Source organism: Colius striatus, chromosome 13 (genome assembly GCF_028858725.1).
Source record: "Colius striatus isolate bColStr4 chromosome 13, bColStr4.1.hap1, whole genome shotgun sequence".
Classification (NCBI taxonomy): Eukaryota; Metazoa; Chordata; class Aves; order Coliiformes; family Coliidae; genus Colius; species Colius striatus.
The window spans coordinates 1,767,166-1,783,359 of NC_084771.1; the positions used below are offsets into that span (position 1 = coordinate 1,767,166).

At 62.2% G+C, this 16,194-nt stretch overlaps 2 protein-coding genes across 4 annotated transcripts in view; one reads left to right on the forward strand and one right to left on the reverse strand.

The window, feature by feature from the left end:
• The first annotated feature begins 195 nt into the window (after window positions 1-195).
• LOC104554405 (aryl-hydrocarbon-interacting protein-like 1) lies at window positions 196-6,780 on the forward strand. Its single transcript, XM_062006979.1, has 7 exons — window positions 196-291; window positions 885-1,064; window positions 1,978-2,166; window positions 2,248-2,424; window positions 2,520-2,661; window positions 3,427-3,731; window positions 6,682-6,780. The coding sequence occupies exons 1-7, from the start codon at window positions 196-198 to the stop codon at window positions 6,778-6,780; spliced, it is 1,188 nt and encodes a 395-aa protein (XP_061862963.1).
• The window catches only part of DRP2 (dystrophin related protein 2), a 26,302-nt gene continuing 16,028 nt past the window's right edge, over window positions 5,921-16,194 (reverse strand). The window contains exons 11-21 of one of the 3 annotated variants that reach the window (XM_062006418.1): window positions 14,707-14,864; window positions 14,239-14,405; window positions 13,191-13,302; window positions 12,751-12,887; window positions 12,556-12,621; window positions 11,073-11,138; window positions 10,643-10,786; window positions 9,816-10,053; window positions 8,868-8,988; window positions 8,627-8,713; window positions 5,921-8,512 (exon numbers count right to left, since the gene is read on the reverse strand). In XM_062006418.1, coding sequence (XP_061862402.1) covers window positions 8,493-8,512; window positions 8,627-8,713; window positions 8,868-8,988; window positions 9,816-10,053; window positions 10,643-10,786; window positions 11,073-11,138; window positions 12,556-12,621; window positions 12,751-12,887; window positions 13,191-13,302; window positions 14,239-14,405; window positions 14,707-14,864 — 1,316 coding nt within the window. In that variant the 3' untranslated portion in view covers window positions 5,921-8,492. Of the gene's footprint in view, window positions 8,513-8,626; window positions 8,714-8,867; window positions 8,989-9,810; window positions 10,054-10,642; window positions 10,787-11,072; window positions 11,139-12,555; window positions 12,622-12,750; window positions 12,888-13,190; window positions 13,303-14,238; window positions 14,406-14,706; window positions 14,865-16,194 lie in introns of all 3 variants that reach the window. The other 2 variants (XM_062006420.1, XM_062006419.1) reach the window with 2 other exon arrangements.

Here is a 16,194-nt window from a genome sequence, read left to right on the forward strand (position 1 = left end):
GGCTGTGCCACGGCAGGACACCCCTCACAACCCCAGAGCTGGGGCAGGGGGACAAGGCTTCTGAGCTCTGTCCCCAGCACGGGAAGCAACAGCCTTGGGAGAGGAGAAGACAGGACAGGACACATGTGTGTCCAGGTAGAGGAAGGGAGGAACCCTGAGGAAGTCCTGAGGCTCGTGTGAGCTGCTCCTGGGGCCATGGAGGAAACCTACCTGCTGAATGTGGAAGGGGTCAGGAAGAAGATTCTGCATGGGGGCCAAGGGGAGCTGCCAAAGTTGCAGGATGGGAGTAAGGTAAGGCTTGGTTGTTACCCCAAAGCCCTGGGAGCAGGGGTGGGGCTGACCCTGCCATCCCTGCCCAGGACAGTTGGACTAGCTGCTCAGAAGCCGAGCTCCAGGTCTGTGGTAGGGAGAGAGGCCATCTCCAGGAGATGCCTCACAAGGGGAGGGGCTGGTTTGGGCACAGGTTCCTATCACCCACTGCCTTCCTCTGGCCAGGAGCTGTTGGAGCTCAGCAGCCACAAAGGGTTGCATCAAACAGCAGTGAAGGGAGCTGGGGAGGCTTCTGAGACTCCTCAGCCCCTGCATGTGAGCAGATGAGGGTGGGTTCCAGCAGGTGCTGGTGCATGCAGTGGGAGCACTCTGTGCTGGGACTGAATCCAAAGCAAGCAGCAAGACACAACACCAATGGGCACTGAGGCTCCACCACCATGTGCTGTCTGGCACAGCCTCCTGCTCTAGCTGGAGAGCTGCCAGTCAAACCATCACTGCCCTGGCCCCGTGGCAGGGGCAGTGGGGCTGGGCAGGGGCAGTGGGGCTGGGGAGGGGACACAGGGCTCTCCCTGTGCTGCCTGTCCCAGCTCCACACTGAGCTTTCCCCGGGGCAGATCACCTTCCACTTCCAGACCCTGAAGGACGACTTTGAGCGGACGGTGCTGGACGACAGCCGTGAAGCTGGCATGCCCATGGAGATCATCGTGGGCAAGATGTTCAAGCTGGAGATCTGGGAGACACTGCTCAGCTCCATGAGAACTGGGGAGGTGGCTGAGTTCTGGTGTGACACCATTGTGAGTGGGGGGGCTGAGGGTGCTCACTCCCTTTCTGCAGTCAGGCCACAGGAGCATGCAGTGCAGAGCTGCTCTGGGCAGCCTGGTGCGTGCACAGGGGCCAGAGGTGTCAGTCACAGTGCTAGGGGGGATCAACCCCCTGCACCAGGCCAGGCTGGGGGTGACCTGCTGGAGAGCAGCTCCAGGAGACAGACCTGGCAGTGCTGGCTGATAAGAAACTGCCCATGAGCAGCAACGTGGCCTCGTGGGCAAGAAGCCAACGGCAGCCTGGGGGCATCCAGCAGAGTGTGGGCAGCAGGGCCAGGGAGCTTCTGCTCCCCTTTTCTCTGCTCTGCCACATCTGCTGAGGCCTCAGCTGGAGTCCTGTGCCCAGTTGTGGGCTCCCCAGCTGCAGAGGGACAGGGAAGTGCTGCAGAGAGGCCAGTGCAGGGCCACCAAGGTGCTCAGGGGACTGGAGTATCTTCCTTCTGAGGAAAGGCTGAGGGCCCTGGGGCTGTTCAGGCTGGAGAAGAGGAGACTGAGGGGGCAGCTCATTCATAGCTCCAAATCTCTCACTGGTGGGTGTCAGGAGCTTGGGGCAGCACTTTCTCTCTGTTGTATCCAGTGGCAGGACAAGGGGTGATGGGATGAAGCTGCAACACAAACAGTTCCATTGAAACACAAGGGAAAACTGTTGGAGTGTTTGAGTGAGGGAGCCCTGGCCCAGGCTGCCCAGGGAGGGTGTGGAGGCTCCTGCTCTGGAGCTCTTCAGACCCCCCTGGACACGTTCCTGTGTGAGCTGATGTAGGTGGGAGCTGCTTTGGCAGGGGTTTGGGCTGGCTGAGCTCTAAAGTCCCTTCCAACCCCTCCATGGTGATGGGGTGACTGCTGCAGGCTGTCCCGTGCAGCTCAGCAGGCTGCTCCCATCCTGCAGCACACAGGGATGTATGCCCTGGTGTCCAGGGGCATGAGGAGGATCGCAGAGGGCCGGGACCCCCTGGAAGGGCAGAAGCACCGCTGTGGAATGGGCAACATGTTTGACTACCACAGCACGGGCTACGCCGACCTGGACGAGCTGCAGCGAGCGCCGCAGCCCCTCATCTTCATCATGGAGCTGTTCCGGGTAAGGGGGCGGCCGGGGCCGGGCCGGGGCTGGGCTGGGGCTGGGCTGGGGGCGGCAGCTCAGCCCCTGCTGCCCCTGCAGGTGGAGGAGCCGTCTGCATACAAACGGGACACGTGGGCCATGAGCAGGGAGGAGAAGCTGGCGGCCGTGCCCGTGCTGCACAGCGAGGGCAACCGCCTCGTCCTCCGCAAGGAGTTCGGGCAGGCGGCCGCCAAGTACCAGGAGGCCGTCATCTGCCTGAGGAACCTGCAGGCCAAGGTGAGGCGGCGGCCCCGGGCCCGGCCTGGTTTGCTCCCCTGAGGGGCCTGGGGCAGACGGGCAGCACCGTGACCCCGCTGCGGCTCCCTGCGCAGGAGAAGCCGTGGGAGGAGGGCTGGCTGAGGCTGGAGAGCCTGGTCACGCCGCTGGTGCTCAACTACTGCCAGTGCCAGCTGGAGCTGGGCGAGTACTACGAGGTGCTGGAGCACACGACGGAGCTCCTGCAGAAACACACCGGTACCTGTGCCCACCACCCCCAGGGGCTCTGTGCCCCGCATCCCCCGGCCCTCCCAGCGCCCAGCCCACACCCCTGGCACCTGGATCCCACTGCAGCCCCCATCCCAGCTCCCCCTGCCCACCCTGCGGCCCCCTGCCCGTGCCGTTACCCCACATCACCCAGAGCGCCCTGCCCGCCGTGCTGCCCCGTGCTCAGGGCCATCCCTGCGCCCCTCTGTGCCCCGGGGGCAGCGGCACGTCCCCGCTTGCTGTGCCCCGAGGGCAGCGGCACGTCCCCGCTTGCTGTGCCCCGGGGCTCTGGCTGCTGCTGGCCCTGAGCCTCAGGCCACAGCCAGGCTCGCTGTGCCCCGGGGCTCTGGCTGCTGCTGGCCCTGAGCCTCAGGCCACAGCCAGGCTCGCTGTGCCCTGGGGCTCTGGCTGCTGCTGGCCCTGAGCCTCAGGCCACAGCCAGGCTCGCTGTGCCCCGGGGCTCTGGCTGCTGCTGGCCCTGAGCCTCAGGCCACGGCCCGGCTCGCTGTGCCCCGGGGCTCTGGCTGCTGCTGGCCCTGAGCCTCAGGCCACGGCCCGGCTCGCTGTGCCCCGGGGCTCTGGCTGCTGCTGGCCCTGAGCCTCAGGCCACGGCCCGGCTCGCTGTGCCCCGGGGCTCTGGCTGCTGCTGGCCCTGAGCCTCAGGCCACGGCCCGGCTCGCTGTCCCCCGGGGCTCTGGCTGCTGCTGGCCCTGAGCCTCAGGCCGCCCCCCAGCCCCGGCTCTGCTCTGGCCACAGACAACGCCAAGGCCTACTTCAAGCGGGCCAAGGCCCACGCTGCCGTGTGGAACGAGCGCCAGGCCCGCGAGGACTTTGCGCGTGTGGCTCACCTCGACCCCTCCATGGCGGCTGCCGTGAAGAAGGAGCTGAAGCAGCTGGGGGAGAGGATGAGGAGGAAGCACGTGGAGGAGAGGAAGCGCTACCAGGGGCTGTTCCAGCCGGCCCGGAGCGGCGAGCGGGGGCGGGCGGGAGGCAGCGACAGCCCCGAGCGGGCGGCTGCGGCTGAAGCAGAACGAGGGACCCCCAGGGCCGGGTGTGGAGAGGTGACCCCTGAGCAGCCTGTGGGGACACAGCGGGGAGGGAGGGAGGGGACAGGACACGGGGGAGAAGCAAAGCTGGGAAGCTGTGGGGTAGAGGCAGAGAGCGGGGGAGCAGAGGGGAGGGAGGAGGAGGAGGGTGAGAGGGAGGAGAAGGGGGAGAGGGAGGAGGGAGAGGGGAAAGTGGAGGAAGAAGAAAAAGAGGAGAAGTGGGCAGGAGAAGATGAGAAAGAGAAGGCAGGAGAAGATGAGAAAGAGGAGAAGGGAGAGGAGAAAGTGGAAGAGGAAGGAAAAGAGAGGGGGGCAGAAGAAGAAGATGAGAAAGAGGAGAAGGAGAAGGAGGAGGAAGAGGAGAAAGTGGAGGAGAAAGGAAAAGGGGAGAGGGGGGCAGAAGAAGAGAAAGAGAAGGGAGAGGAAGAGGAGAAAGTGGAAGGAAAAGAGAGGGGGGCAGAAGAAGAAGATGATGAGAAAGAGAAGGGGGAGGAAGAGGAGAAAGTAGAGGAGAAAGGAAAAGGGGAGAGGGGGGCAGAAGAAGATGAGAAAGAGGAGAAAGGAAAAGAGGAGAGAAGGGCAGAAAAAGAAGATGAGGAAGAGGAGAAAGGAGAGGAAGAGGAGAAAGTGGAAGAGGAAGGAAAAGAGAGAGGGGCAGAAGAAGAAGATGAGAAAGTGGAGAAGGAGGAGGAAGAGGAGAAAGTGGAGGAGAAAGGAAAAGGGGAGAGAGGGGCAGAAGAAGATGAGGAAGAGGAGAAAGGGGAGGAAGAGGAGAAAGCAGAGGAAGAAGAAAAAGAGGAGAGGGAAGAGAAGAGTGTAGAGGAGGATGAGGAGAAGCTGAGCCCACCAGCAGAGAGGGGAAAGCTGGCTGTAGGGCAGTGTGAGGCAGCAGGGCTGGGGCAGGGGGGGAGCAGGGCAGAGGGAGCTGCCATAGGTAGCACAGCCAGGGCTGAGGCAGACAGAGCCCCAGAGCTGGGACCCCACAGCGAGGGGCCAGGGACAGCTGAGGGGCCCCTGGAGCTGGAGGACAAAACATGCAGAGAGGTGCTGGCAGAGGGGAGGTGTGGGGAGCAGCAAGCAGGCAGGGGCCCAGGAACCGCTGGAGGAGGCAACATCCCCCCAGACAGCTCCGTGCTGGGGACAGTGCTCCAGGCTGGGCACTGGGGAGCAGAGGGGGCACGGGGTGGAGGGGGAGAAGCAGCAGCCAGGGAAGGGAAGGATGCACCCCCAGGGCAGTGCAGCAAGAGCAGAGAGCTCAAAGCCACCAACCCTGAGCAGGGCTGGTCCCCCCTGGATCTGGGAAAAGCTGCTGAGCCACCCAAGAGGAGGCACAGCACGGGCACTGCTGGAGCCTGGGAGGGAGCCCCGGGGCTGGGGCCTGGCCCTGCAGACACAGTGTTGTCCTCACCCTGCTGCCACAGCCCCCAGCAGCCCCACTGAGCTGCCACCCTGCCCTGGGCCTCAGCAGCCCCACAGAGCTTGGCTGCCTCAGAAATAAAAGCTCAGCCCTGGCACCACGTGCTGGAGTTGTTCCTGGATGTGCCCAGCTTCCCTGGTCACACACAGCCTGCAGCTCCTGGCTTTGGGGATGGGATGGGATGGGGGGCATTGGGCACTACTCTGCAGGGGAGGACTTAAAGGGGCTGCATTTCCCCTCTGCCTCAGTTTAAGCTCCTCAATCTCTCCTGTGCCAAAGCTGTCCCTGTACTCCTCTGCAGTAGCACTGAGGCAGGTCTTTTTGGCTCCATGAGAGCAGATCCAGCACTCTGAGTGTCAGACCTGGGCAGGCTCCAGTCAGCCAGGGCTGGGAGAGCCAGAGACCTTCCCCTGGGTCTAGTGCTCAGCTGAACCCCTCCCTGAGCCATGGAGATGGGGGAGTGTGAGCAGCACTTGGGGCAGAGGTGAGCATGGAGGGACTGCTCAGCATGCCCCTGCTGCACCCCCTGGGGCTGGGGGGCTGCCCTGCAGCAGGAGCTCCCAGGTGAGGAGGAGCAGTGTGATCTGGGCACAGCTTGCTGAGGAGGCTGAAGAGAGATGGTGGCTGGGGGTTGTGTAGCTGTGTGTGGGGAGCCTTGGGGCTCTGCACAAACCTGCTGCTCTGCCTTGCCAGCGTGGCACAGGGTGTGTGTGTCCCAGCAGCTGTGGTGAGCTGCCCTCACTCTGCAGAGGTGTGCTGAAAGAAGAGGCCAGAGCACATCTGGGTCTCAGTATAAATACCAATTTATTCTCTTTCCAGAGCAGAGATTGCACAAAGCAGTGAGGGCAGCAGCCCCTCACTCCATGGTTACCACAGCATCAGCCAGCCTGCTGCCCTCCCTGCTGCATCCCACCTCCCAAACACAGCTCCAGCACCCAGCCTGGCACTGGGGTGCCCTCTTCCTGCCCTTCCCTTCCTCCAGCTCCCCCCTCACCCCAAGCTGGGTAAATCCTGACCTCACCCTCAGGCCAAAGCCATGCTCCCCCATCCTGCCCCTGGGATAACTGGGGTCCAGCTGGGTCTCACAGGCTGGCACGTGGCCCCTCAAACAAGCAGCTCAACACCAATGTCCCCACTGCTGCCCTCCTGGGTGTGAGGGGGTGGGCAAGGACAGCACACCCCAACCTCCTCCTCACTGCTGGGGACACTGCAGCACCAGCTCCCAGCCATGGGACCCACAGCACCATGGGCACTGCTTCCTGCCCCTGCCCACACAGCAAAGCCACCTGCACCCCCTGTGCCTGGGGCCAAACCTCCCTGAGCACAAAGCACCACGTTCCCCTCACAGCCAGTGACAACAGCCCCGTCCCTGTCCTTGCAGCAAGCCTGATGTGGGGCAGGATGCTTCATGCCTGCACCCTGCCCTGCCCTGAGGGCTCAGGCATCTCCTCCCCTCACAGCCTGTGGCCCCAGAGCATCAGAGCCACCTCAGCCTCTGCTCTGGGGCACCCCACAGCACCTGACTCTACCTCTTTCTCAACATAACAGGGCATGAGACAGCCCAGGGGAGCCTTTGGGGCCAGGAGCCAGCACCAGCAGCTTGTGGAACTGCCTCCCCCCTGCCTGGTGGGACTCACCTGCATCTAAGCAGTGCCTCTGGCACCTTCAGCCCAGCTCAAACTGGAGGACAGCAGCAGGGAAGACACTCAAAGAGGTGCTCTGTCTGTCCTGCTGCCTGCCCCACACCACAGGGCTCCTGCACCACAGCCCAACGTCCCACTGGCCCCATGGCTGGAGCTGGGGCTCGAGACAGCCCTTCCTGCAGTGCTATGGGGATGGATGGCCCCAGGAGCCAAGGCTGCCCTGGGGCTGCTCAGGACAGGCTCTCTGTGCCACAGCAAAGGCACAGCTCCCCTGGAAACCAGGTTGGGGACAGAGTTCCTGCTGCCAGCCTGGCCCTCTGCTGAGCTTCCCCCACAGCAGCTCTGCCCCAAGGCAGGGCCAGCAGCAGGGAAGGTGCTGAGCCCCTGTGGGAGCTGGACCAGCATTAGAATTGAATGGAGTGAGTCCATGAGAGTATTTTAAGTACAGAATATATATATAATATATAGAAATAGATGCAAGTTAAATGATAAGGCTGTGTGATAAAGACCCTATCAGGATAAGGCTACTAGCTGGGCTGAAGCTCTGACATGGACTCGTCCCTCCTCCACAAACCTCGCTGGTCCTCCCCAGCAGGTCTGTGCCTGGCTGGCTGCAGGGCCCTGGGTGGCAGAGAGGGTTCAGTCCATAAGGCTGGCAGCTAGGTGCTGTTAGAAAGAGTTCTTTTTAAAAACCAGGTGGCTCCAGGAGTGTTTTGGTGCCCATAACCTCGGAGGCCCCTGGGCACAGGTGAAGAGGAGCCGGGATGCTGAGCTCTGCATCCCCTGAGGACTGCAGACAAAGGCAGCAGCCCAGGAGCACCAGGGGAGACAGCAGCTGGCACTGCTTCAGTTCCTTCTGAACCTTTCCACCCAGGCCTGGACCAAAAGCAACCTCCTGGGGAGTTCCCAGTCCCATGCTCCTGCATGACCTATGTTCCCCTGAGATCTTCTGGAGCTGGTGAGCATCCTGCACAACCGGCTCAGAGGGAGTCTGTGTGAGGCCTGCTGCAGCACAGGGAGCATGGCAGGGAGAGGAGGGGGAGGAAAGCAGCCAGGTATCTGGTTAGGAAAGCCTCTGGCTCACAGGAGGTGTTAGATAAGAGAGGTCATACCTGAAAGAGAAATGGATAGGTCAGGAGAATAAGACCAGGAGATAGTGGTTAGAACAGAGCTGCTGCAGAGCCAGGACAATCCTGCTCAGGGATGGCAGAAAGCAGGTGAGGGTCTGCATAGCCAGAGAAGGAAGCTCTCCCCCATCTCCTGTTAGTGTTGGCACCAAGCAACATCTGCCCCCAGCACACCCATGGGCAGCCTGTGGCACAGAGGGACAGCACAAACACCAACACCAAAACCCAGCAGACAAGTGAAGGTCCATCCACACCCCCAGTCCCCTCCCTGCTGGGAAGAGCCATCCATGGGCAGCCAGCAGAGCTTGCACCATCCCTTCCCTCTCACCAGGGACCTGGGGCCTCGACCTGCCCTGCAGAGGGGCCTGGCCAGGGCTGAGGCCAGGAGCTGGCTGAGGGGGATGGCTGCAGCCTCCATGCTGCCAGGTCTGGCCACCCTGAGCAGGGCAGGAGGCTGCCTTGCAGCTCAGCTGGGGCAATCTGCTTGGTCTTGGCAGCTCTGATGTCTCTCCTTGCAGGTGTGGAACCTCTTCCTCCTCCTCCTCCTCCTCCTCCTCTGTGTCCAGGCCACCCGCCAGCGCCAGCAGTGTTAGCCCATGGCTGGAGGTGCTGTGGGGCATCAGCCTTTGTGGGGAGGCTGGGATGGGGACAGGGCTCCTTCCTGGGGGGAACCTCATCTGAGGGAGCAGTAAGAGGCCAGAGAGGGAGATTTCACTCCCCTACCTCGTGAGTTGGGGAAAGCACTCCGCAGCTTCTCTATGATGTCTTCCAGGCACACGCTGACTTCGTGGCTTTTGGCTTCCACCTCATCTGCAGCAGGAAAAGAGGGTCAGGGGCTGAGCAGGCTCTCTGGGCACCTGCCTCACTGGCCAGCATCTCTCCAGGATGGCAGGGTGCAGGCAGCTTCCTGCAGCCCTGAACAGAGGCAGCAGGGCTGAGAGCTCAGCCCAACCCCAAGCCTGACCTGCAGCTTCAGTGTCAGGGGTGTTGTGCTCTTTCTCCTTTGCCTGGCTGCCTTCAGACTGATGTGGAGAAGAAGCCAGGGAAGAAGCTGCTGAACCATTGCCATCTGACTCTGCTGGAGGCTGGAGAGAGAAGTAAGGGGGGGGAGTTGTCACAGAATCAGAGTCTCAAGGGCTGGAAGGGACCTGCAGAGCTCACCCAGTGCAACCCCCTGCCAGGGCAGCACCACCTAGAGCAGGGCACACAGGAACCAGCTGGGTTGGAATGTCTCCATAGGAGCCTCCACAGCCCATCTGGGCAGCCCCTGCCAGTGCTCCCTCACCTCAACAGGGAACAAATTCCTCCTTGTGTCTCTTTGGAACCTCTTCAGTTCCAGCTTGTTGCCCCTTGTCCTGTCACTGGCCATCAGGGAGGACCTGTGTACCTCAAGAGTAGGTTGTGCCAATCCCCTTTCAGCTCCTTGTCTGGGACAAGTAGGGGACTCAGCCAGCCTGAGGAGAGCCCCTGGGAGCAGGAGCTGTGTCTGCAGCCCACAGGTGGGAGCAGCCCTGCAGCCATCTCTGGGCAGGTTCAGCCCAGGGGACAGTGGGCAGGGAGATCCTGCAGTGCCCTGTGTGGTGGCCTCTGACACCAGGGGCTTGGTGGCAATGGAGGAACATCTCCCCACCTCCCATCTGCTGTCAGAAGGCCTTGGCTCATGGTGTGAGAGGAAACACTTCCCCACTGCCTGGGTACTTACATGGAGGGGGGGGGTGGAACCTCTTATGCTCCAGCTTGCCCCTGTCCTGTCACTGGCCATCCCTGAGCACAGCCTGGCTCCAGCCTCCTGTCATGATCTTCAATGCTTTCCCTCCTCCCCTTCTGAGCATCCCTTTCCAGCCCAGCTGTGTTACAGCAAAGCCCCCTCCCTCCAAGGCTGGGCTGCTGGGGGAGGCTGCTCTGACCTTACCTGCAGCAGCAGCTCCCTCAGCCTCTGCAGCTGGGACTCCAGCTGCCTGTTGTGGCTCTCCAGGATCTGCATGCGTGTCTCCAGGCGGCTCTTGTGCTGCCGCAGCATTCTCGCCTCAGCCAGCAGCTCCTCGTTGTGTGGCTCCTGCACTGCCTCAGGGGAGCCCGTAGCCAGCGTTGGGGACTCCACTGCCTCATCATGCTGCCACTTCAAACGCCTCAGCTCCCCCTGCAGGATCCTGCGGGACAGCCAAGGTCAGCATCACCCCCTTTGCTTTCCAGAGACTGCTGGGGGGAGCCAGGAGCGGTGCCCTGGGGATGGCTGTGGCTCACACACCAAACACACACCACCTGGGAAGCCTGAGCACCAGTGTGCTTCTGGATGTTGTCCCTACACCACAGCCTGCAGTTCTATACCACTTGGCTGGTTCTCAAAGACAGATGCAACTGCTTCCCAAGAGGTTGAGAACAAGGCCCTGAGCCAACCTGCCCTGCTTAGAGCCTCATCTCACGTGTTCACAGCAGCAGCATTTGAGAGGGGCTCAGGGCCTGGGCTCACTTCAACCAGTTTGTGGTTCAGCAGGGGAAGAAGTTCTAGGGATGTGCACATGGGGAAGAGAGTCTTCTCCCTCTCCTGGGAGGCACACACTCACTGAGTGCTCCCAGGAAGGTTTCAGAGCTCAGCCTAGACACCCTGCAAACCATCCCACTCAGCTCCTCCAGCCCCAGCAGCTCTCCCCTGGCTCAGTGGTCTGAGTTCTGCCAGGCTTCTGCAACCCCTACCTCTTAGATTTCAAAGCCCACCTTCAGAGTTGCCCATGCCTCTACCTGTTTTCATCCTCTAAGTGGGCCAGGATTCGCTCCAGCTCTCCCTTGCCTTCAGTGCTGAGGTTTCCTGGAGGCTGCTGGCTGCCCCCAGGCTCTCTGTCAGTGATGGGGCTGGAATGGCGCAGCAGGTACTGGTCCTCGTCCCTGTTGCAGCAAGTGGAGAAACACCTTAGTGAGGAACATCAGTCCCACAGTGTTTGTGTGAGAAAGGACAGCCAAGAGGGAGATGGGTTCATGTGGGAGCTCCTTCTAGCTGCTCCAGGTCTAGAGCTTACAAGGGCTCAGCACCCCTGGGTAGCTGAGGAGTACCCAAGAGCCTCAGAACCCAAGGAGCTGGGAAGTATTTCTGCACCCTGGCTCAGCAGGGTTGGAGGCACAAGAGCCCCACGTCAGCAGGAGGTGAGGAGGAGGGAGAGGAGGCAGAACTCACAGGCTGTCATCAGGGGACAGGCTGTCATTGAAGAAGGAGCAGTTCTGGCTTTCCATCTCTGCAAGCCTGGAGGAAAGAATGAGCCATGGGCAGAGACACCCTGAATGCACAGTACCTATGGCAGCCCCTGCAAGGCCTTGCTCTGGCAGGGTCTCCCAGCTGCCCTGCACCAGTCTGCTCTCTGTACAGGCTCTAGAGGCTTTTGCCTTTTCAGAAAACAGAAGCTGCAGCTGCTCTGGGGTGACAGCCTGTGTGATGAAGGGCTGCTGCTGCCTCACAGCCAGCTCAGCCTCCTCTCACACAAGCAAAGGGCAAGAGCTGGGAGCAGGTCAGCTCCAGCCTCAGGCCTGAGCTACAGGCTGCCCTGCTCCTCAGGTCCCTGCTCTGCCTGGACCTGTCACATGGGCAGAGGCACTGCAGCCATCAAGCACCTGGATGAGGGGACAGAGGGACCCTCAGTGAGTTCCCTGCTGGCACCAAACTGGGAGCACTGGCTGATTCCCCAGAGACTGAGCTGCCAGGCAGTGAGAGCTGGACAGGCTGCAAGTTGGGCACAGAGGAACCTGCTGAGGGTCACCAAGGGCAGGGGCAGAGTCCTGCAGCTGGGGAGGAACAACCCCCTGCACCAGGCCAGGCTGGGGGTGAGCTGCTGGAGAGCAGCTCCAGGAGACAGACCTGGGAGTGCTGGGTGATAAGAAACTGCCCATGAGCAGCAACGTGGCCTCGTGGGCAAGAAGCCAACGGCAGCCTGGGGGCATCCAGCAGAGTGTGGGCAGCAGGGCCAGGGAGCTTCTGCTCCCCCTCTGCTCTGCCACATGTGCTGAGGCCTCAGCTGGAGTCCTGTGCCCAGTTGTGGGCTCCCCAGCTGCAGAGGGACAGGGAACTGCTGCAGAGAGGCCAGTGCAGGGCCACCCAGATGCTCAGGGCACTGGAGCATCTTCCTTGTGAGGAAAGGCTGCGGGCCCTGGGGCTGTTCAGGCTGGAGAAGAGGAGACTGAGGGGGCAGCTCATTCATAGCTCCAAATCTCTCACTGGTGGGTGTCAGGAGCTTGGGGCAGCACTTTCTTTCTGTTGTATCCAGTGCCAGGACAAGGGGTGATGGGATGTAGGTGCAACACAACAAGTTCCACTTGAACTTAAGGAAAAACTATGTTACTACGACAGGAAGAGTGTGAGCAGCCCAGGGGCAGCACATCAGCAGTGCCAGAGGGAGAATCCAACCAGCAGCTCATACTGGGAGGAGCAGGAAGGTACATGAAGGCTGCTTCATCACTAAGGCTTCTGCTGTCAAACACACAGCATTTGCTGCCAGTAGGGTGGCACCAGTCACATCCCAGGTGGGACCAAAGCAGCACAGGCAGCTTTGTCCAGCCCTACAGCTGCCTCTTCCCAGCAGCACTGCAGCCCTGCAGCTGCCACCACCAGCCCCTGCACAGAGGAGCTCTGCTTCCATCCCCCTCCCCCAGCAGTGCCAGGGCGATACCTGCTGGCAAAGTGCTCAATCCTGGAGTGGGTGTCGGCGTGTGGCAGCATCGGGGAGGAGGCTGGGCTGGAAGAGATGCACACAGGTCAGCAAGTGCCCTCCCTCCAGCCCTCCCATGGCAGCTGAGTGTCCAGCTGTGGAGCCCAGGCTGTGGGGCAGGGCTGAAGGACACAGGCCAGTGTGCAGCAGACTCACGTCTCGGAGAAGTCAGCCTCGAGCACGGACTGCACGGGCAGGTAACCGCGCTGCGGGTGTCTGCTGAAGTACTGCTTGGAACGAAACTTGTTCTTCAGCGTTGTGGCAAAGTCTCTCATGTTCTCACTGGATGTAGTCTGCAGAGATACAAACGTTGCCAAGGGGATGCTTAGTGAAAAGGGAAGGAGCACAGTGTCTGCAGGGCACACAGCAGCTCTGCCAGGCAGTCCCAGGGCCTGGCACAAGCCAAGCTGGGCATCAGTGCACCCACCATCCATCTCCCCTCTCCCCACCAGTCCCAGAACAGCAGGGCACAGGCAACCTCCAGCATGCAGAGGGGAGCAAAAGCTTCCAAGGGCACCACTTCTGGGGCTGCAGCAGCCTGCACACAGCAGTGTGGGAAGCACTGTGGGGCAGAAGGCTCCCAGCCCAGCCCGTACCGGGGTGTAGTACTCCATGATGGGGTAGTGCAGCTTGTTGCCCTTGCTGGCTCGGCCCGTCAGGAAGCAAGTCTGGCAGATATCCACATTGAACTGCTTCAGGCTCCGGTACCTGGGCAGGCCAAGAGGCCACAGGGATGCAGTGAGAGTCACATCATTTTAGAGACCAAGAAGAGATCAGCAAGGGGACAGAGGTTAGAATCATAGAATCACTGAATGGGAGGGGTTGGAAGGGAACTTTAGAGATCATCCAGCCCAATCCTCCCTGCAGAAGCAGCTCCCACCTACATCAGCTCACACAGGAACGTGTCATGAGGGGTTTGGAGACCTCCAGAGCAGGAGCCTCCACACCCTCCCTGGGCAGCCTGGGCCAGGGCTCCCTCACTCAAACACTCAAACAGCTTTCCCTTGTGCTTCAATGGAACTGTTTGTGTTGCAGCTTCATCCCATCACCCCTTGTCCTGTCACTGAATACAACGGTGAGAAAGTGCTGCCCCAAGCTCCTGACACCCACCAGTGAGAGATTTGGAGCTATGAATGAGCTGCCCCCTCAGTCTCCTCTTCTCCAGCCTGAACAGCCCCAGGGCCCGCAGCCTTTCCTCACAAGGAAGATAAGGAAGGTTCACAGAACCATAGAATGGTGGGGGTTGGAAGGGACCTTTGGAGATCAGCCAGTCCAACCCCCCTGCAGAAGAAGCTCCCACTTAGGTCACACAGGAACGTGTCCAGTGGGTTTGAAGCCCTCCAAGGAAGGAGCCTCCACACCCTCCCTGGGCAGCCTGGGCCAGGGCTCCCTCACTCAAACACTCAAGCAGTTCTCCCTTATATTCAAACAGAGCTTTATCTTGCCTGTGTTGCTTTCATACCCCAGTGAACCCCCAGTTGACAGCTGAAGTCCCCAGAGGAGCATCCTGCTCCCTCCTCTCTGCTGCCCCCTGAGGTGCCACTACAGAGCTCCGGGATCCCCCAAGGGCACGGAGCCGCCTCAGCCTCCCCCTGCAGGACTCCCCACAGGCGCTTCCCTGGGGGAAGGGACCCCAAGCCCTACCTGAAGCCCTTGATGGGACACTGGCGGCACACGGAGCACTTGGTCTGGTGCTTCACCTGCTCGGCCACGGTCACCCGGTGCAGCACGGCCAACCACACCATGGACTGCGGCTCCAGGTTGGCCCACTCCAGGAACTGCGACGCCTCGATGGCAGCTTTCCCGTTGCTCTGAGGGAAAGGGAGGGCAAAGAGGCCCCTCAGAGCCGCGCCAGGCCTCGGGCTGCCCTCCCCGGCATGGCCTAGGCCTCGGGCTGCCCTCCCCAGCACGGCCTAGGCCTCGGGCTGCCCCCCGGCATGGCCTAGGCCTCGGGCTGCCCTCCCCAGCACGGCCTAGGCCTCGGGCTGCCCCCCGGCACGGCCTAGGCCTCGGGCTGCCCCCCGGCATGGCCTAGGCCTCGGGCTGCCCCCCGGCACGGCCTAGGCCTCAGGCTGCCCCCCGGCACGGCCTAGGCCGCGGCTCCCCACTCACGAAGCGGAAGCAGCTGCGGATGCTGGGCTCCACGTTGCTGCCCCCGAAGGCCGCCACCTCGCCCAGCTGCCGTGGCACCTGGATGGCTTCGTGGAGCAGGACGCCCAGGTGCCGCTGGTCACACAGGCCCCCGGCGTTGGCCACTTGGCTGAAGAGATCTGCAGAGGGACAGACACGGGGCACCGTCAGGGACACGGCATGGGGATGTGTGGGGGTCACAGCATCATGGCAGGGACCCCAGGCTGTGGGCACAGGGGGATGTGTGTGGGGGTCACAGCATCATGGCAGGGACCCCAGGCTGTGGGCACAGGGACTGTGTGAGGGTCAGAGCATCATGGCAGGGACCTCAGGATGTGGGCACAGGGGGCTGTGTGGGGGTCACAGCATCATGGCAGAGACCCCAGGCTGTGGGCACAGGGGGATGTGTGGGGGTCACAGTATCACAGCAGGGACCCCAGGATGTGGGCACAAGAGGCTGTGTGGGGGTCACAGCAGAGACCCCAGGCTGTGGGCACAAGGGGCTGTGTGTGGGGGTCACAGCATCACAGCATGGACCCCAGGCTGTGGGCACAAGGGGCTGTGTGTGGGGGTCACAGCATCACAGCATGGACCCCAGGCTGTGGGCACAAGGGGATGTGTGGGGGTCACAGCAGAGATCCCAGGGTGTCGGCACAGGGGGCTGTGTGAAGGTCACAGCAGGGACCCCAGGCTGTGGGCACAGGGGGCTGTGTGGGGGTCACAGCAGGGACCCCAGGGTGTGGGCACAGGGGGCTGTATGAGGGCCACAGCAGGGACCCCAGGCTGTGGGCACAGGGGGCTGTGTGGGGGTCACAGCAGGGACCCCAGGCTGTGGGCACAGGGGGCTGTGTGGGGGTCACAGCAGGGACCCCAGGGTGTGGGCACAGGGGGCTGTGTGGGGATCACAGCAGGGACCCCAGGGTGTCTGCACAGGGGGCTGTGTGGGGATCACAGCAGGGACCCCAGGCTGTGGGCACAGGGGGCTGTGTGGGGGTCACAGCAGGGACCCCAGGGTGTGGGCACAGGGGGCTGTGTGGGGATCACAGCAGGGACCCCAGGGTGTCTGCACAGGGGGCTGTGTGGGGGTCACAGCAGGGACCCCAGGACATAGGCACAGGGGGCTGTGTGGGGGTCACAGCAGGGACCCCAGGGTGTCTGCACAGGGGCTGTGTGGGGGTCACATCAGGGACCCCAGGACATAGGCACAGGGGGCTGTGTGGGGGTCACAGCAGGGACCCCAGGGTGTCTGCACTGGGGGCTGTGTGGGGGTCACAGCAGGGACCCCAGGACATAGGCACAGGGGGCTGTGTGGGGGTCACAGCAGGGACCCCAGGGTGTCTGCACTGGGGGCTGTGTGGGGATCACAGCAGGGACCCCAGGCTGTGGGCACAGGGGGCTGTGTGGGGGTCACAGCAGGGACCCCAGGCTGTGGGCACAGGGGGCTGTGTGGGGGTCACAGCAGGGACCCCA